General features: G+C 43.9%; 1 protein-coding gene across 1 annotated transcript in view; it reads left to right on the forward strand.

Annotated features, from left to right (window-relative positions):
- The window catches only part of TMEM255B (transmembrane protein 255B), an 82,039-nt gene that overhangs the window by 9,554 nt on the left and 50,235 nt on the right, over window positions 1–22,250 (forward strand). The window contains exon 2 of the mRNA XM_075850331.1: window positions 21,780–21,922. Coding sequence (XP_075706446.1) covers window positions 21,780–21,922 — 143 coding nt within the window. The remainder of the gene's footprint in view (window positions 1–21,779; window positions 21,923–22,250) is intronic.

Consider the following 22,250-nt stretch of genomic DNA (forward strand, 5'->3'; position numbering starts at 1 on the left):
TAGGATTCGGGCTGAGCAATCCATTCACTTGTTTTGGTGATTTGCTGATCTATAGAATACAATGAGAAAATTTATTCATATTATAAATTCACCAAAAGCGAAATTCACCAAAAGCGAATCTCAAACGTAGTGAATTCCCCAATGCATGTTAATGGGCGGCGAATCCTCAACTTTTTTTTTGCTAGCCATGTAAGATTTCCCTGTCTATTATGCAGCCCAGCTAGAGGAGGAGGAAACATCTGCTTGTAAAGGGTTAATCTGCTAGAGGAGGAAACAGCAGCTTGTAAAGGGTTTATCGAAGTCTCTCGCTACATACACATAGAGCCAGCAGAAGTCACACACTGAGGAGAAAGCTGTGACACGATTTACCTCTGCTGCTTCTTCCTTTAGGGGCAGTTCACACAGAGTTTTTTGACGAGTTTTTTAAAGCGGAAACCTCGCCGCAAAACGCGCCAAAAAACGGCCAAAAATTACTCCCATTGATTTCAACGGGAGGCGGAGGCGTTTTTTTTCCCACAAGCGGAAAAACTGGCTCGCGGGAAAAAGAAGGGACATGCCCTATCTTCGGGCGTTTACGCCTCTGACCTCCTATTTGCATCAATGGGAGGCAGAGAAAGCGTATTTCGCGGCGTTTTATGCCCGCGGCGCTCAATGGCCTCGGGAAAAAAAACGCTGTGAAAATCGGCGTGCAGGCAGAGGAAAATCTGCCTCAGAATTCCAAACTGAATTTTGAGGCAGATTTTCCTCCAGCAAAAAACTCTGTGTGAACCCATCCTTAGCCTCCTCATCCTTTAAATCAGGTGTCTCAAACTCGGCCGGGTAAGTGGGCCACATATAGAACAAATGGGAAGTTGACGGTCCGCATTACTTTCAAGTTTGATACAATACAAAATTATTGTTAATCTATTAGTTATTTGAACTACTATAACACTATATTACTATAATAATAATAATACTACATTACTATAATAATACTGCTAGGTTTAAAATTTGAGAGAATTCTCCACGTGTCCGGCGGCTCAGTTGGCAGCGTTTGGCAGACACACATGTCAAGATTGGGCAGCCCCTTTTTAGATAGTGCCACAGAGTCCTCTGTAGATAGTGCCACAGAGTCCTCTGTAGATAGTGCCACAGAGTCCTCTGTAGATAGTGCCACAGAGTCCTCTGTAGATAATGCCACAGTGCCCTCTGTAGATAATGCCACAGTGCCTTCTGTAGATAATGCCACAGTGCCTTCTGTAGATAATGCCACACACCCCTAGATAATGCCACAGTGTCCTCTGTAGATAATGCCACACTCCCCCTTGTAGATGCTGCCACGGTGCCCTCTGTAGATGCTGCCACGGTGCCCTCTGTAGATGCTGCCACGGTGCCCTCTGTAGATGCTGTCACGGTGCCCTCTGTAGATGCTGCCACAGTGCCCTCTGTAGATGCTGCCACAGTGCCTTCTGTAGATAATGCCACAGTGCCCTCTGTAGATAATGCTACAGTGCCCTCTGTAGATAATGCCACAGTGCCCTCTGTAGATAATGCAACACACCCCTAGATAATGCCACAGTGTCCTCTGTAGATACTGCCACGCATCCACTTGTAGATCATGCCACAGTGCCCTCTGTGGATGCTGCCACAGTGCCCTCTGTAGATGATGCCACAGTGCCCTCTGTAGATGATGCCACAGTGCTCTCCGTAGATGCTGCCACAGTGCCCTCCAAGGATGCTGCCACAGTGCCCTCCAAGGATGCTGCCACAGTGCCCTCCGCAGATGCTGCCACAGTGCCCTCTGCAGATGCTGCCACAGTTCCCTCTGCAGATGCTGCCACAGTGCCCTCTGCAGATGCTGCCACAGTGCCATCTGCAGATAATGCCACACACACCCCAAGTAGATAGCTCCATTGGGGCTCCCTCTAGGAGTGGAATACCCCAGCCAGAGCATTGCCGATGCTTTGGCAGGGAATTACTCTGCTTTTGGAGCCCCTGATGTCACTGTCCATACACAGGGACATCAGGGGATACTCCTGGACCGGAATGTGATATCAGGGGCGACCCCAGAGCCGGTGTCCCAGAGCAGAGCACTAGTCTATTCTCTGCGCCGGAAGTCTGGGGAACCACTGACATCAGTGTCCATATATGGACAGTGATGTCAGGGGCTTGCCCAGAGCTGGAGTCCCGAAGCAGAGCCGCTTCTAGCACTCTGCCTGAGATTCCAGCTCTGCTGACATCATTGTCCATATATGGACATGGATGTCAGGGGCAACCCCCAGAGCTGGAGTAACGGGGAAAGAGCGCTAGTAGGCTTTTCCTGGGACTCCTGCTCTGGGGAAGCCCCTGAAATCACTGTCGATGTATGGACAGCGATGTCAGGGGATTCCACAGAGTCCCGGAGCAGAGCCTATACTAGCGCTCTGCCCGGGACTCCGTTCTGCGAAGACCCTGACAACACTGTCCATATATGGACAGCAATGTCAGGGAATTCCACAGAGTCCCGGAGTAGAGCCTATACTAGCGATCTGTCCGGGACTCCGCTCTGGGGAAGACCCTGACAACACTGTCCATATATGGACAGCGATGTCAGGGAATTCCACATAGTCCCGGACTGGAGCCTATACTAGCGCTCTGCCCAGGACTCCGGCTCTAGGGAAGCCCTAGACATTGCTGTCCATATGTGGACAGCGATGTCAGAAGATTCCACAGAGTCGCGAAGCACAGCTTATACTAGTGCTCTGCCCGGGACTCCGCTCTGGGGTTGACTCTGACAACACTGTCCATATATGGACAGCGATGTCAGGGAATTCCACAGAGTCCTGGAACAGAGCAGATACTAGCGCTCTGCCCGGGACTTCGCTCTGGGGAAGACCCTGACAACACTGTCCATATATAGTCCCGATGCAGAGCCTATACTAGCGCTCTGCCTGAGGTCTAATTTGGCGATTTTCAAAATATTGGTTCAGAATTGCAGATCCTCTAATGTGAAATAATAAAAGAAACCCATGAGAAATTACCTCATTTTGGAAACTACACCCCTCAAGGCATTTATTAAGGGGTGTAGTGAGCATTTTCACCCCACAGGTCTTTCCATAAATGAATGTGCTGCGGATGGTGCAATGTAAAAATGTTACATTTTTCCCTAGATATGCCATTTCAGTGTCAAATATGTCGTGCCTAGCTTGTGCCACTGGAGACACACACCCCAAAAATTGTTAAAGGGTTTTCCGGGGTATGGCGATGCGATGTATGTGGAATTAAACTGCTGTTTGGGCACACTGTAGGGCTCAGAAGGGAGGGAGCGTCAAATGGCTTTTGAAGCGCGGATTTTGCTTGTTAGTAGTTTTGTTTAAGTATTACTGATATTTCAGTTGATAATGTGGGGGTATATGTATGCTGGGCAGAATACATCAGGGGCATAGTCAGATGGTATAATAATGGTGCAAAAAAAACCAATAAAATAATCCATAGAGGTGTGGTACACTGTGAAGCAATCCTTTATGCACAGGCTGGTGTCGCACTGATAAATGGTGTACTTACTTATCCCCCTTTTGGTCCACACTCTGCACCTTTGCAGTTTGGGGAATTTTGCTGGGAAAGTGTTGTCCTGGTATAATACAGGCGCCCTAAGCTTCCAGCAGATATGTTTGGGCCCTCCCCTTCCTGGTTCCCTAATTTTAGGGCCTTGATAAATCGCCTCTTGAAACAGAAGAAATGTTCCCCTCTGGCCTGCACAACTGCATACGTTTTATTTCCTGACTTATTGGAGCCTTAACTCATTTTATTTTTTCATAGACGTAGTGGTATGAGGGCTTTTTTTTTGTGGGATGAGCTGTAGTTATTATTGGTACCATTTTGGGGTACATGCGACTTTTTGATCACTTTTTATCCTATTTTTTGGGAGGCAAGGTGACCAAAAAACAGCAAGTCTGGCATCGTTTTTTCAGGGTTTTTTATACAGTAGTCACCATGTGGTATAAATTACATGTTAACTTTACTCTGCGGGTCCGTACGATTCCGGTGATACCAAATTTATAGCACTTTTTTGTGTTTTACAACTTTTTGCACAATAAAATTACTTTCGTAAAAAGAATGTATTTTTTATGTCGCCATGTTGTAAGAACCATAACTTTTACATTTTTTCATCAATGGAGCTGTATGAGGGCTTGTTTTTTGCGAGACGAGCTATAGTTTTTATAGGTACCATTTTTGGATACATGCAACTTTTTGATCACTTTTTATTACAATTTTTGTAGGGCATTGTTTTTCAAATCTGTTTGTTTTTTAAAGCTGTTCACCGCGTGGAATAAGCAACATCATATTTTTATAGTTCAGGCCGTTACAGACGCGGCGATACCAAATATGTATGGTTTTGTTTGTTTTTTTTCAATAATAAAGGACTAAACTTTTATTATTCTTTACAATTTTTTTCCACTTTTTTTCCACTTTGTTTTAGTCCACTAGGGGACTTGGAGGGCCAACTCTCTGATTTATTTTCTAACTACCTATGTAATGCAATGTATTAGATCTGTCAGTCATTCACTGACAGCAAGCCGATTAGACTTCGCCACCGGGCGGGGCCTAATCAGCCTCAGTAATGGCAGAGCAGGAGGCCATTGTTAGGCTTCTTGTTGCCGTAGCAGCAGTCAGCAGTCCTGCGACTGCATGCAGGGCTGCCGATCAGCTACCAAACTCTAAGATGCAGCGATCGCTTTCAATCGCTTCATCTATGTGGTTAATGGCAGGGACCAGAGCAAGCTCCGGTCCCTGCCGTTACAGGAGGTTGTCAGCTGTAACATACAGCTGACAACCACCTCTGATGATGCCGTCTCAGCTCCTGACTCGGTGCCATCTTGCCATCGTCTATGGAAGCCTTTTAGGCCCCACCTCTGGGCGGAGCCTGGAAAGCTTCAATACTAGGCAGACCAGGAGGCCAGTATTAGGCCTCCGGTTGCTATTGCAGACACCAGCACCCCGGCAATGACTTATCCATTCAACAAATGTCAGGAAAGGGGTTAAAAGTCATTAGTACTGTGAGGGGCACAAAGGGGGCATCATTACTCCTTGGGGGCACTATTATTGTGTCCCACACAAAGATGGCACTATGAAAGTGTGGGGGCACAAAGGGGCACTATAATGGTGAGGGGGCATTGTTACTGTGCACTACACAAAGAGGGGCACTATTACGGTGTGGGGCACTATAAGGGTATGTGCACACGATAACTGGCTTCTCCATTTGTGTATGTCACTTTCCTAGTGAGGGTTTCCATCGCAATTGGCCCACATGTGGGATTATGAAACAATCTTTATATCTATGGTCAGCTAGAGTCGCATAGTTTATCAAATTAGCTGTGTGCAATGGCGTCGCAGCGGTCGTAGTTGCGACAAGGCCCCTAAGCCTGGGGAGCCCACGGGGCCCCCATTGCCATACAGCATGCTGATTAAATAAATTTTCTGTGCCATGAAGCCGGCACTTCCTGGTTACGGTCAGGGCCGCCATCAGGAATTTCAGGGCCCCATACAGCTAAATTGTCTGGGCCCCCCTACCGTGGCACCGCCTGTTAACGGTACTCCGTCCAGCACCATATCACGCTCTTTGTGTGATACATAACTAATAACTTTTTATTTGGCCGAAAGATTTTGAAGCCTGCCACCACGACAAAGTAAACTCTTTTGGCAGGACCCTACTCTACTCTAACTTAAAAATATATAGACTTTATTCCTTTTTCTGAAGATTTAATGAATATAATACTTAAAGGTGTTACTCAGCCCCTAAAAATTGATGGCCTATCCTCAGGATAGGCCATCAATAGCTGATGGGTCGGGGTCCAACAACCGGGACCCCCGCCGATCAGCTGTTTTGAAGCTAGTGCAACGCTCGTACGAGCGCTGCTTCCCCTTATTTCTACTTGCTCACTGTGAATCGTCGACACAGATATAGTGCAATTCAGAGTATTGCAGCCTTCTCACATTCACGCGAGATCACGCTGTGCAGTGAAAGTAGCTGGGCTGGAACGATGAGAAGTGTATGACGCTGATTGGTCACTGATTGGTCACTGATTGGTCAGCGTCATACACTACTCTGTACAACGCCCAGTTGGTAAAAAGTTAAAAAGCGCCCAGTTGTCTATTAAGAAACTAATTAGCATAAATCTGAAATTGTTCATAACTTGGTCAAAAATGATCGTTTTTCAAAATAAAAACCACTGTTATCTATATTCACATTGTTTAGGAGAGAGGGCACTTATAATGTGGTGGCAGAGCCTCTAAGTATATCACAAGTATATCACATTGTATGCTTGTAACGGTCTTATATGTTTTATTGTTTGTTTTTTTTAAAGGTTTCCGTATCTTGGACTACGTTGGATTGTCGTGGGATCTAATTTTTACCAATAAAATGGTCACAGCGGGCTGTATGGGGAGCAGTTTATTTCAATAAAGTGTTTTTTATATTTTTTTCAACTGTGTAACAGAACTAGTAATCAATGTGTCTGACTGACACCTCTCCATTACAATTGCTAGGCCTTGGTGTCTGTCAGTGATGTGCTATGTCCACCTTTGGCTGACACAAATCCCTCCAATTAACTCAGTACCCAACGCACCAGGGGTACTGGGAAGAGGCGAGAACCATCAGGAGAGGCCCAACCAATGTAATGGGCAGCCGCAGGCTGGTGTTTTTAGGATGGGAGGGGACCAATAGCCATGGACCATCCCATCTGGATAATCAGACTGCAGCTATTGATTTTCTCCATGTTTTTTTATTTTTATATATATTTTTGTATTTATAGCATAGTGCATGCTTTTCTTAAAAAAATATAAATGATTAAACAAAAAAACATGTGGGGTCCTCCTATTTCTCTATCCAGCCAAGAAAAACCAACAACCGCAGTTCGAAATTTCTCAGGATGGGAAGGTCCATGGCTATTGGTTCCCTCCCATTCTAAAAACACCAGCCTGTGGCCATCCCAGGGGCCACCCAATAGTCCTTGGCTCTTCCCAGTACCCCTGGTGCGTTGGGTACTGGGGAAAAGGGGTTGGTGTCAGCCAAAAGTGGACATAGCACACTTCTGGCTTACGTCAAACCCTAGCAATTGTAATCCAGAGGTGTCAGTCAGACACCTCGATTACTAGCTCTGTTATACAGTGGAAAAATGTATAAAAAATACTTTATTGAAATAAACCGCGCCCCCCTACAGCCCGCTTTTATCATTTTATTGGTAAAAATTTGATCCTACGACGATCTTACGTAGTCCAAGATACTGAAACCTGTAAAAAAAACACAGACAATAAAACATATAAGACCGTTACAAGCATACAATGTGATATACTTACATACAGAAGATGATTCATGCCAACCCTGGCGCTGTCAGTGAGGATGTTGCTGCAGACGGAACCCGTTTCAAGAAGCCAGATGTGTCAGAAGAGATGGACACAGAGATTCCGAGAGCAGTGAAGGAGGTGGGGGGCATGTCTCAGACTGGCAGGCAACGCTTTCTATATGCAAGTCTGAGACAGTAGCAGCCATCTTGGATCCCGGACAACTGGGACCAGAACGAGGGAACGGAGGGGCAAGCAAGAAAGTGAGGCCAGCAGGTGGGTTTACAATAATTTTATTTATATTGTTCAGGTGCATAGCTAGGGGGGGGCAGGCGGGGCATGTGCCCGGGCGCAAGGGAAGGGGGGGGCACCGAAGAGCAGCTGATCGCTGCTGACAGGCGCCTCGTATGTCGGACACCTGCAGCAGCTTAGGAAAAGCCAGGAAATTAGGGCGTTCTGACTGGGGTCTGTGACGGCCAGGGAGTGGACCAGTCCAGTTACCTGACTTGTCACCTGACCTCACATCAGTGACATGAGGTCAGATGACTCAGGTCAGGGGACAGGTCCACTCCCGTGCTGCAGCCTTGCAGCTCTGAAGTTACACATGCCGAGAAGCAGAGAGGAAGCTCCGCCCACAGCGTCCTGACCTGTCAGCAAGGAGACATGGTGAGTGTCTGTGTGTATATGTGAGTGTAGTGTGAATACAGTGTGTCTCTGTGTATATGTTACAGTGTGTGTGTGTGTGTGTGTGTGTGTGTGTGTGTGTGTGTGTGTCTCTGTCTGTGTCTCTGCATGTGTTTGTCTCTTATATCTACTACATTATCTGTACTCAGAGAGTTATCAGTGTGCTATCTGTAGTGTTACATAGGATCGCAGGTAACATCTACTACATTAGCTGTACTGTGTAGCAGAGCTGAGATTGTAATTTAGCACAATGTGTGATCTGTGGTGTTACATAGGACTGCAGGCAACAGCTACTACATTATCTGTAATCAGAGAGTTATCACTATGTGTTATCTGTGGTATTACATAGGACTGCAGGCAACAGCTACTACATTATCTGTAATCAGAGAGTTATCACTATGTGTTATCTGTGGTGTTACATAGGACTGCAGGCAGCAGTTACTACATTATCTGTACTCAGAGTTATCACTGTGTTATCTGTGGTGTTACACAGGACTGCAGGTAACACTACTACATTATCTGTGCTGTGTACATATGTGCCTGTGTGCGTATATATGGGTCTGTTTGTGAATGTGTCTTTGTGCTTGTATATTTGTGCCTTTTATGTATTTGTATATGTTCCTGTCTGAGTATTTATCTGCGTGTGTGTGTGTGTGTGTGTGTGTGTATGTATATGTGTCTGTACGTCTATATATTTACCTGTATGTATGTATTCCAGAATGTGTGTATGTATATTTGCCTGTATGTCTAAATATCTGTCATTATGTATGTACAGTATATATGTTCTAGTGTGTCCATATATGTGGTTACGCTTTGGTTTGTGTAGGGGGCGGCAATAGAGAGTCCCGCACAGAGCGCCATCCATGCTAAGGCCGGCCCTGGCTGTCACCAACCCTAGTCAGAAGGAACTCCGCCGCTGCCTGCGCCGCATGACCTCCTCGGCTCCTCAGGTAAGTCACACCAGGCAGAGCGGAGAGTGGTAGAGGTAGGCTACCGCTCACCGGTCTGTTCACAGTGTGGCGCTAAGTACAAGGGGTGAGAGTGTGGCGCTATTTAAAACGGGGGAATGTGGCGCTATTTACAAGGGGGGGGAGTGTGGCGCTATTTACAAAGGGGCAGCGGGCTGTGTGTGGCACTATCTACAAGGGGGGGGGGGGAGTGTGCCGCTATCTACTAGGGGGGAAGCGGGCTGTGTGTGGCGCTATCTACAGGGGGCTGTGTGTGGCCTCTTTAATTTATTTTCAGTTAATTTATTTTTATGTTAATTACATTATAGAACTATATCGCTTGTAAAATGTAGAAATGCTTTTATACTCGCGTTACATTAAAAAAATTGTGAAAAAAAATTACACCTCATTGATTGGTAGGGAAAGAAAACATGGCGAGGGGGAAGGAGATGTCGGGAAATCTGAATCTTTGCCCCGGGTGCAGGAGAACCTAGCTACGCCTCTGTATTGTTTAATTGTTATTTTTTTGTGTTCATAAGAACAAGGGTCCCAAACCCCCAGATGCTCCTCACTGCACCATCCACAGTGAGGGGGGATATTGAATTGAGCAGCGGTCAAGCGTGCACGCTTCCATTTCATTCAAAGTGTATGGGAATGACGGAAACAGCAGAGTACAGGCTTGACCGCCGCTCCGTACAAGCTCCGCCTGCATGGGAGTGCATGTTTTATTTTACTCAAAATGCCCAAAATGTTAGGCTGGGTTGACACCTGCATTCCTTTTTCCGTTATTCTCTTCTGTCAGAGCAGAGCAACAGAAAAATAAGAAGTGCCTGTTCCGCTGCACAACGGACAACACCTGCCGCCAACGAAACCCATTGACTTTAATGGGTTTTGTCGGATTTCCGTTGTGGTGTCGGTTGTTTTAATGAAAACAATAGTGCAGCATGCTGCACTACTGTATCCGGTATTCTCTGTCAGATCTGCAACGGAGCCTCCAACGCAGCTGTGAACAAGGCCTAACACAAAAGTTTTGTATTTTTTTAAGCTGGTTCACAAATAAAAATAATTCCAAATTCTACTGGACCAACTGCCTATTTAGAGACAGGCAGCAGCTTCAGGAGCGCATCATAAGGGTAGGAACACACTAGGCGGATATGCTGAGTAAAACTACACAGCCTATCCGCCCCGGTAGCCGCATGGAATTTCGCCAGCAAAACTGCACCAAATAGTGGCGCAGGTTTCGTGAGGCATGTCCGCTGCGGGAATCCTGCAGGGAAAAAAAAGTTTAGACTTGCCCCGGCCGTAGTTTAGGTGACGCATCTCTCTCTTCTGAACGTAGCCCCGCCTCCTGGGATGACGCTGTAGACCATGTGACCACTGCAGCAGTCACATAGGATGAAACGTCATGACAGGAGGCCGGGCTGTGCTAAGAATAGAGGATCGCATCGCCTAAACTACGGCCGGGGCAAGTCTAAACTTTTTTATAAATTTAAAAAAGTACCTTTTCTTTTTCTCATGTGTGATTTTTGCGGCAGAACCGCAGCATTTCCGCAACAGAGCAGCAGCGATTGCACAGCATAAATTTACATGCTGCGGCTTAAAAAACCACACTGCAGGTAAAAATTTTTTGCAGCGTGTGGATGAGATTTGTTCAAATCTCATCCACTCTGCTGCGACTGTAATACGCTGCGGATTTTCCGCAATAAAATGTGTTGCATAAAATCTGCAGTGTTCATGCCTAGTGTGTTCCTACCCTAAGGCCGGATTCACACGAGCGTGTGCGTTTTGTGCGCGCAAAAAACACGGCGTTTTGCGCGCACAAAAGGTTCATAACAGCTCCGTGTGTCAGCAGCGTATGATGCGTGGCTGCGTGATTTTCACGCAGCCGCCATGATTATGACACTGTGTTTGTATGTAAACAGAAAAGCACGTGGTGCTTTTCTGTTTTCATTCATAGTTTTTACTGCTGTTGCGCGAATCACGCGCGTCACACGGAAGTGCTTCCGTCTGCTGCGCGTGATTTTCACACACCCATTGACTTCAATGGGTGCATGATGCGCGAACAACGCACAAATTTAGGACATGTCGTGAGTTTTACACAGCGGACTCACGCTGCGTGAAAATCACTGACAGTCTGAACGGCCCCATAGACTAACGTATTACATGTTCGTCTGAATAAGCCCTAACAATAAGGCCCAGTTCACAGAGTTTTTGGGCCTTGATATTGACTCGCACACTGCGTCAGAATCGGCACCAAAAAACTTCCAAAACCACCTCCCATTGATTTAATCTGAAATCAATGGGAGCCAGTCGCGAAAAAAAATAAAAAGCAGCATGTCCTTTTTTGCCGCGGTTCCGCCTCTGACTTCCCATCGAAATCAATGGGAGGCAGAAAATGCATTTTTCACTGCCTTTTTTTGTCTGCTGTCCTCAATCGTCGCGGGCAAAAAAACGCAGAAAAAAACACGGCAAGATAGCGTGGACAGGTCAAAATCTGCCTCAATATTCTTTAAGGTTGCGCGCGAGCGGGCGGTGTTTGACAGCCTCCATGACGAGAGGGGGGGCCCGCAGCTCACGACATTCTTTTGGTGAAAAGAACGGGCCCCATTGCAGGGGCCTGTTTTTTTCTACCAAAGGCAAGTCGCGGCAGTTGCCGAGCCCCCCTTTCAATTAGGTTTGGCCGGGCCCCTTACAGCAGTACCCCTAATACCCCCCTGATGGCGGCCCTGGTTACGGTCACAAGGTACACTTAGTGTACAATGTGACCGTGACGTCACGTGACACGTCTTCCAGCCAGTGCCGGTGCAGAGGACGCCAGGTGAACTGCGGAGTCTGTAATGTATTGTATTGTATTGTATTGTGTTGTGTTTTATTGTGCTGTCTGCGTTTACGGTAGAAAGGGGAGCCCGTTAAATTACAGCCTCTCTCACTAATAGCGCACACCGGAAGAGGCGAAGGATCCTCCACCCGGCGTGGGAACGGTGATAGCTAATAGTTCTTTTTCTATTATGCACATATTGGGGCATTATATTGTATGGGGGCTGATATGGCGGAATTATACTGAATGGGGGAATTATACTGTATGGGGGGCTGATATGGAGGCATTATACTGTATGGGGGCTGATATGGGGGGCATTATACTGTATGGGGGCTGATATGGGGGCATTATACTGTATGGGGGCATTATACTGTATGTGGAGCTGATATGGGGGCATTATACTGTATAGGGAGCTAATATGGGGGCATTATACTGTATGGGGGCTGATATGGGGGGCACTATACTGTATGGGGCAGCTATGTGGGGCATTATACTGTGGGGCTGATATGGGAGCATTATACTGTGTGGGGGCATTATACTATGGGTGCTGTTGGGCAAGGCAGCTGGGCATAGCCGCGTGCAGGGGTCTGGTGATGGTGGTGTTGGGGAGGGGTAGGGGGGCCCAAGCTGAATTCTTGCACCCGGGCCCATGAGCCTTTAGCTACGCCCCTGGCTGTGTGCATTAAAAAAACTATGGTCTACCTGAAAATCAGTTGGAATTCCTCTATGAAATCAAAGAAGAAAATGTTATTAGGTTTAGACATAGTGGCATTTACGACCGTGGTACAACTGTCAGATAGACATTTGTCTGAAAAAAAGTCAAGTTGTAATTTAACCAGCAAATGTGCTCTGAAGTCTGTGCATGTGCTGATATAACAAATCACGGAGTGTTGACATGCCTGGAACCTGCTCCTTTAATGAAATCATTGAACAAGGGTCTTACACAGCACCTGTGGTTTCTAATTATCTCGACTTAAGCATTATATCATGTAAAGGAAGTGTAATTCATGTGTATCTTAGAAAAATTCAATTATCCAAAGACTGACAGTTTATCCCTTTGTCCTGTTGCTGCACCAATTTTTTATGCCCTTAAAATAGGTAAAAATATATCATGTCGCCATATAAATTGTTTTAAGATCCCAAGGCAACTATGTAAGTTGTAACTTCTATTGATCGTTATAAGCACTGAAACACTTAGTCATAAAAGTTCTAAATACAATTATAGTGTTGTGCTAGTTTTAGAAAAGATGTGACTTATTTTGATCATAAAAATAATAGTGTACATAATGATTTGTAAACATATATATATATATATATATATATATATATATATATATATATATATATATATATACTTTGTAATTCTGTTTACATCTTGATCAGTTTAGTACATTTCAAGGTGCTGTTGAGAACCACTGATGTCCATGGGCTGAGCCAGTATTGCATCTCAGCCCTATTCAAGTCACTGTGGCTGAGCTACAATACCAGACACAACCCACAGACCAGAGTGGCGCGGTTTACGGAAAATAAGCAGATTCTTTTTTTCTAATCTCATACAACCCCCTTAGGCCTCATGCACATGACAGCTCAATTTTGTACAGATGGTTGTGGCCAAAAAGGGATGCACAATCCGCAACAATCAGGGGTGGAAAAATATGTATTGGTGCCAGGGGCGTAGCTAAAGGCTCATGGGCCCGGGTGCAAGAATTCAGTTTGGGCCCCCCTACCACTCCCTACCACTCCCCAACACCACCATCATCAGACCCCTGTGCACGCTTATGCCCTAACGCCTTGCCCAACAGCCTCCATAGTATAATGCCCCCACACATTATAATGCTCCCATAGCTGCCCCCACACAATATAATGCCCCATAACGTATAATGCCCCCACATAACAGCCCATACCATATATTACTCCCCATATCAGCCCCGACAGTATAATGCCCCACATAGGTGCCCCATACATTATAGTGCCCGCATATCAGCTCCCATACAGTATAATGCCCCCCATATCAGCTCCCCATACAGTATAATGCCCCCATATAAGCTCCCCATACAGTAAAATGCCCCCATATCAGCTCCCCATACAGTACAATGCCCCCCATATGAGCTTCCGATACAGTATAATGCCCCCCATATGAGCTCCCCATACCGTAAAATGCCCCATATCAGCTCCGCATACAGTACAATGCCCCCCATATGAGCTTCCCATACAGTATAATGCCCCCCATATGAGCTCCCCATACAGTATAATGCCCCTCCATATCAGCTCCCATACTGTATAATGCCTCAATATGAGCTCCCCATACAGTATAATGCCCCCATATCCGCTCCCCATACAGTAAAATGCCCCGCATATGATCTCCCCATACAGTATAATTCCACCATATCAGCCCCATACAGTAAAATGCCCCCCATATGAGCTCCCCATACAGTATAATGCCCCCCCATATGAGCTCCCCATACAGTATAATGCCCCCCATATGAGCTCCCCATACAGTATAATGCCCCCCATATGAGCTACCCATACAGTATAATCCCCCCCCCCATATGAGCTACCCATACAGTATAACCCCCCCCCATATCAGCCCCCCATACAGTATAATTCCACCATATCAGCCCCCATGCAGTATAATGCCCCCCCATATCAGCCCCCTATACAGTATAATTCCACCATATCAGCCCCCATACAGTAAAATGCCCCCATATGAGCTCCCCATACAGTATAATGCCCCCCATATGAGCTACCCATACAGTATAATCCCCCCATAATTACTTACCTATTCCCGTTCCCACGTCGGGTGGAGGATCCTTCGCCTCCTCCGGTATGTACTATCAGTGACTCGGCGCAGACAGGTGCGAAGATGTTGCTACATCCCGCCAGCCTGCGTCGAGCCGCTCAGGGCACAGTGAATGCTGGAGCAAGGGGTCAGCTCCTTTCTCTAGCATTAAATGGAACCGGGACCTCGGTGAGTGACTCGCGACCCTCCGGAGGTCTTCACACGAACCCCCAGGGGGACGCGACCCACGGTGTGTAATGTATTGTGTTGTATAGTGCAGTTTGTGGTGGAGAGAGGAGGGGGGCTGTAATTTAACGGGCCCCCAGTCTGCACCGCAAACACCACAATACATTACAAGGCAACACAGTACATTACAAGCCAACACAATACATTACATTACAAGACAACACAACACATTACAATACAGACTCTGCAGCTCACCTGTAGTCCTCCGCACCGACTCTTCCACTGCACTGACTGGAAGACGTGTCACGTGACAACACGGTCACATGGTACACTACGTGTAGCATGTGACCGTAACCAGGAAGTGCCGGCTTCATGGCACAGATTTATTTAAGAAGCATGCTGTATGGCAATGGGGCCCGTTGGCCCCCCAGGCTTAGGGGCCCGGTCGCAACTGCGACCCCTATAGCTACGCCACTGATTGGTGCCAAAGGCGAGGGCTTAAGAATGCACCCCCTAGATCCCTAAAATTTAGCATGATAGCTTTTGGATGGGCAATCTATATTTTAATTTCTGCCATTTCCCACCAATTTCTAGAGTCTCTTTATATTTATAATACATTCTCCACATTTCCAGTTCTCCACATGTACAATTCTCAATGAAGTGCTGGCAGGCCATCCTACTAAGTATCTGTAGCAGGGTCCACTGACTCCATCCCTCACCTATCTTAGGGTATTTTTTAATTCATAAATTTCACTTATTTTTCCATCAATTCAGAAGTTTTTTTTTGAGTGATGAGCTGTAGTTTTGATTTTTACCATTTTTGGGTACATAAAAAGTTTTGATCACTTTTTTAATTAAAAATTGTGGGAGACAAGGATTATCAAAAAACAGAAATTCTGGCGCTTTGTAATTTATTTTTTTACTACATACACTGTGCAGGTTAAATAATGTTATATTGTTATAGATCAGACTTTAACGGACGCGCCAATAGCAATTCAAATGTTTTTTTTTACTCTCATTATTTTGTTTCTGTATATGATGTTTTTAACTTTTTTTTTTATTAGTCTCCTAGGAAACTTGAACAGGCGATGGTTGAACCACTTGTACATGCTTGTATTGCAGTATGTTGTGTTTTTTACCGGCTCCTACCGTAGTAAGCCCTCCCTCAGGGCTTAATAGGAGCAGAAGGATGGCAGACCTGAGGTCTTCCTTCAGTAGGCCCCCAGGCTACCATGGCAACCATCAGTACCCTGTGACCGTGTCGCAGGGGGCCGATGGGCTGGTGAAAGGGGTTGTCCCCTCTTTCAAATGGCTTAGATTGCGACCGTAGCATCTATGTGGTTAAACGGGACCAGCGTTCTCTCCAATCCAGGCCATTGCAGTGAGGTGTCGGCTGTAACATACAGCCATCACCCAACCCACTAAGCATGCTTCCCCTTCCGACTATGTATGTCAAATGTCAGGAAGGGAGCTGACCACGTGTGGCCGATACCCTTCAATTGCTGCCTCATGGTGTGGTTAGTAGACGACTGACAGCTAATCGAAGTGGGCAGAAGGCATAGGTCATTTTCTGGCCAAACATATCCATGTTTGACACTATTACTACACATAAAACAGTTTTTTATTTTATATTCACGAAAATATGAATGATCAAGTTCAAAATTTCCAGACAATTAATGAAGAATGCAGCCTGAAACAGTGCAACTTTTCTACTTGATGTAACCATTAGCATATGTTAAATATTTTTTTTTCCCATGTCAAAGGTGTCCTTAGCCTTTAATTCTATTTTTGCCTTCTCTGTATTTTCACCTACTACGGAGTTAAATTTACAGTAAATCAGAACATATATATTTAATCACAAAATTACACAATAATCTAATTATACAGACTACATTATCCTTTTCTATGTGTAATCTGGAATACTTTGGCTAATGTCTGGCATCTGGAATGAAATCAAGAATCAATAATACTGTGCTGTGCAAACCTCTGGATTTCATAGCAAAAAGCTGCCTCATATATTTTGGGTAAAATACTACATTAACCCCTTAGTGACCAGCCTATTTTAGGCCTTAATGACTAAGCTATTATTTAAGTTTTTTCCATCGTCAAATTCAAAGAGCTATAACTTTTTTATTTTTCCATCGTCATAGCTGTATAAGGACTTGTTTTTGCAGGACAAGTTGTATTTTTTAATAACCCCATTTTGGGGTGCATATAATTTATTGATTAACTTTTTTCTTAACTTTTTTTGGGGGGGATAGAAAAAAAAACAGCAATTTCGCCACACTTTTTTGCATTTTAAATTTACTCGGTTTACCGTGTGGTATAAAATAACATAATAACTTTATTCAGTGGGTTGTTACGATTGCAACGATAACAAATTTATATAGATTTTGTATGTTTTACTACTTTTACACAGTAAAAGCACTTTTTTTTTTCAATAATACTTGGTTCTGTGTCGTCATATTTTAAGAGCCATAACCTTATTATTGTTCCGCCAATGCAGCTGTATGAGTTTTTTTTTTTATGGTACCATTTTGTAGTACATGCGACTTTTTGATCACTTTTTATCAAACTTTTTTGAAGGCAGGATGAACAGAAAACTGCAATTCTGGCACTGTTTTTTATTAAAAAAAATTTGGGTTTACCATGCATCTTAAATAATGTAATCGTTTTATAGTTGAGGCTTATGTGTAACTAATATATGTATTTTACTTTTCTGTTTTGTTTTTTCATAATAAGGCATTTTGTAAGGGGACAAAGTAGGTTTTTATTTATTTTTTTATTCGGGATTTGATTTATTTATTCTTAGCTTTATTAAACTTTTTTTTTTATTTTTAGTCCCACTAGGGGACTTTACTGTGGCCTAACAGGCATTCACTAGAGGCAGACCTGGGGGCCTTTGTTGGGCCCCCAGTTGCCATAAAAACCATCGGCTTTTACTGCTCCAGACGGTGCTGCTTTATTCTCATGCAGCGCCGTAAAAAGGCGTATGCATCAGAATAAAGCCCGTTAGTGACCTCCGTAAAAAGGACTTTGGGCGGTCACTAACGGGTTAAGTTAAAGCAGTTATTGAAGGCACTCTGCAATAGCTAATTTTGCATGTTTATGTGCAAAAATCCCCAAATTTACAAAATGTAAATCTTTGTTTTGTAATCTTTATTTTATTATTGCGTCAAAGACCTTGTATTTCTTAACCCCTTGCGTACCTTTGACGTAATAGTACGTCGCTGGCCACTTATGCCAGCGTACCTTCGACGTACTATTACGGCGCAGGAATAAACTGTCACTATGTGAAATCACATAGTGACAGAACAGCGGCGGCAGCTGTCATTGACAGCTAACCGTCTCTGCTACCGGCCTGGGGACCAATTAGCAGTCCCCAATGCCGGCGATTGCTGTGATTGGTCAGTCTCTGAAGACTGACCAATCACAGCCGTCTGTGACGTCGTCTGCAGGAGAAAGCTCCTGTCACTTTCTCTGATCTCCTCATTTCTGTGAGATCCGTGAGGAGATCAGAGAAAGCAGTGTAAAAAAAAAACAAACACTTTTTATTAACCCCTTCCCGAAAATGGGCGTATAGTAACGCCCTGAGAATGAAGCGGGCACAGGAGCTGTGCTCGCTCCATCTTCATCGGATGTCGGCTGTAATATACAGCCGACATCCCACTGCAACTACAGCGATCACTGTCCTCTCCGATCGCTGTAGTTTAACCCCTTAAATGCCGCTGTCAATAGCGACAGCGGCATTTAAGTGATTGATACAGAGGGAGGGGGCTCCCTCTGCACCCCATTGCCCCCCCCCCGCGAAAAATCGCGGGGTTCTGATGGTTGCAATGGCAACCAGGAAGCCTAGCAACGGCTTCCTGGTTGCCAGGTACGGGAGCCTATTAGATCCTGCCCAAGGCAGGACGTAATAGGCTCAACTGTCAGTTGTAAAGTGACAGTTACAATACACTGCACTACATCAGTACATACAGAAGTAGTGCAGTGTATTGTGCAGGGGATCAGAAGATCAGATCTTCCAGTCCCCTATTATGTGTAAAATAAAAAGTGAAAAAAAAGTAAAAAAAAAGTTTTCGATAAATAAATAAATACAAGTTTTACGTAATAAAAACAATAATCGCCTTGTTTCCCTGATCAAGCCCTTTATAATTAGAAAAAAAATGAAAAAAAAAGACAAAAACTAGACATAATAGGTATCGCCGCGTTCGTATCGGCCTGACCTAAAAAAATATCATATTATTTATCCCGCACGGTGAACACCGTAAAAAAAATACCATAAAAAACAATGGCAGAATTTCCTTTTTTGGTCACGTTGTTTCCAAAAAAATGGAATAAAAAGTGATCAAAAAGTCGCGCGTAGCCAAACATGGTACCAATAAAAACGACAGTGTGTCACGCAAAAAATGTATGTACTCCGCACAGATTACATATGCCCCCACATTATAAACTGAAACACCAGTAAAACACTAAACAAAACTACTACCAAGCAAAATCTGCGCTCCAAAAGCCAAATGGCGCTCCTTCTGGGCCTGGCAGTGTGCCCAAACAGCGGTTTATGACCACATATGGGGTATTACCGTACTCTGGAGAAACGCTTAACAATTTATGGGGCGTATGTCTCCAGTGGTACAAGCTGGGCCCAACGCATTGGGCACTGAAATAGCATATATGTGGAAAATGTCAATTTTCAATCTGCAACATCCACTGTGCACTAATTTCTGCAAAACCTTTGGGGGTCAAAATGCTCACTACACTTCTAGATGAATTCCTTGAGGGGTGTAGTTTCCTAAATGGGGTCACTTCTCGGGAGTTTTCACTGTACTGGTACCTCAGCGCAATGCAACATGGCGTCAAAAACGAATTTTGTAAAATCTCCACTCCAAAAACGAAATTTCACTTTTTCCGTTTAGACTCTTGCCGTATGTCCAAATAGCCGTTTACAACCACATATGGGGTATTTCCGTAATCAGGAGAAATTGTGTAACAAATTTTGGGGTGTCTTTTCTCCTGTATTCCTTGTGGAAATGAAAAATTCTGAGCTAAAGCTACAGGTTATATTTCACGGACCAATTCTAATAAAATCTATAAAACACCTGAGGGCTCAAAATGCTCACTACACCTCTAATTTAATTCTTTCAGGGGTATAGTCTCCAAATTGGGATCACATCTGGGGAATTTCTACTGTACTGGTACTTCAGGGACTCGCGACATGGCCCCCAGAAACCAATTCAGCAAAATCTGAGCTGCAAAATCCAAATGGTGCTCCGTCCCTTCTGAGCCCTGCCATGGGTCCAAACAGCAGTTTATTACCACATATGGGGTATTTCCGTAATCAGGAGAAATTGCTTTACAAATGTTGAGGTGCTTTTTCTCCTTTATTCCTTATAAAAATTAGAAAATTCTGTGTTTTTTCCAAAAAAAAGTCTCTTTTCATCTTCACAGACTAATTCCAATAAATTCAGCAAAAAACCTGTGGGGTCAAAATGATAACTATACCACTAGAAAAATTCCTTGAGGGGTATAGTTTCCAAAATGGGGTCACTTTTGGGGGGATTCCACTGTTTAGGTCCCTCCAGGGCGTTGCAAACGTGACACGGCACTGAAAACCATTCCAGTAAAATCAGAGCTCCAAAATCCAAATGGCGCTCCCTCCCTTCTGAGCCCTGCTGTGGGTCCAAACAGCAGTTTATTACCACATATGGGGTATTTCCGTAATCGCGAGAAATTGCTTTACAAATGTTGGGGTGCTTTCTCTCCTTTATTTCTTGCAAAAATTAGAAATTTTTACGTTTTTCCAGAAAAAAAGTAGATTTTCATTTTCACAGACTAACTCCAGAAAATATAGCAAAATACCTGTGGGGTCAAAATGCTAACTATACCCCTAGATAAATTCCCTGAGGTGTGTAGTTTAAAAAATGGGGGTCACTTTCGGGGGTTTCCACTGTTTTGGCACCACAAGACCTCTTCAAACCTGACATGGTGCCTAAAATATATTCTGAAAAAAGGAGGCCCCAAAATCCAAGAGGTGCTCCTTTGCTTCTGAGGCCTGTGTTTCAGTCCATTAGCGCACTAGGGCCACATGTGGGATATTTCTAAAAACTGCAGAATCTGGGCAATAAATATTGAGTTGCGTTTCTCAGGTAAAACCTTCTGTGGTACAGAAGAAAATGTATTACATATGAATTTTGTAAAAAAAAATGAAATTTGAAAATTTCAGCTCTACTTTCCTTCAATTCCTGTAAAACGCCTAAAGAGTTGAAACACTTTCTGAATGCTGTTTTAGATACTTTGAGGGGTGCAGTTTTCAAAATGGGGTGTTTTATGGGGGTTTCTAATATATAGGGCACTCAAAACCACTTCAGAACTGAACTCGTCCCTGAAAAAATCGCTTTTTGAAATTTTCTTAAAAATATGAGAAATTGCTGCTAAAGTTCTAAGCCTTGTGAGGTCATAGAAAAATAAAAGAATGTTCAAAAAACGATGCAAACATAAAGTAGACATATGGGATATGTTAATTGGTAACTATTTTGTGTGGTATTACCATCTGTTTTACAAGCAGATACATTTAAAATGGGAAAAATCATAATTTCTTCATATTTTCGCTAAATGTTGGTGTTTTTCACAAATAAGGAATGAATTTATCGACCAAATTTTTGCACTAAACTAAAGTCCAATGTGTCACGAGAAAACAATCTCAGAATCAATTGGATAGGTAAAAGCATTCCGGAGTTATTACCACATAAAGTGATACATGTCAGATTTGAAAAAATGGGTCTGGTCCTCAAGGCCAAAATGAGCTGGGTACTCAAGGGGTTAAATGCACAATGATAGGCGATACGCAACGATTCTTTCCTTAATATTTGGTCCTATTCTAAGTGCACAGTTGCTAGTGAGCTGCTGTATTTCGGACACTTACAAACATTTCTATTATTATCTAAGTGGAAATTGATCATAAGTAAGTAGTGTACAGAAGTATAAACCTGAATATATCCAAACATCCTCTTCTGCAGAAGTTCTACATATTATAATTCTCTGTAATTCCATTATAATTCAATTATAGGCCATTTTGCTAAACGGAAAAGGACAGCTCTGTGGTTCACCATCTCCCTACTTGTGGTATCTCTTTTTATATTGACCATTGGCCTGGCTGCAACCACAAGGACAGCAAATATAACCATTGGAGGTTATTACCCAGGAATAATTGTAAGTATGTTTCTGTTCTGTGTATTCGGACTTCAAACACAATTTTGTATCTGAATTTTCTTATAAAATAATTTAATAAAAAATAAGTATTTCTAAAATAGTAGCTACTCAGACAAAAAAATAATGTATTACATTATGTCTGTTATGTGAGCTAAAAAGGAATATTATTAAGCCCAAAGATATTAAAAATTACAAGTTGAAAATAACAACAATGGGAAGATTTACTATATAAAATGTGCCAGAATTCTGACACACATGCCAAGCACCACATTTATTCATTGTTTTAGACACTTTTTGTGACTCGCCCGACAAGGGGGTGGCTTAAATG

Source organism: Rhinoderma darwinii, chromosome 2, assembly GCF_050947455.1.
Source record: "Rhinoderma darwinii isolate aRhiDar2 chromosome 2, aRhiDar2.hap1, whole genome shotgun sequence".
Classification (NCBI taxonomy): Eukaryota; Metazoa; Chordata; class Amphibia; order Anura; family Rhinodermatidae; genus Rhinoderma; species Rhinoderma darwinii.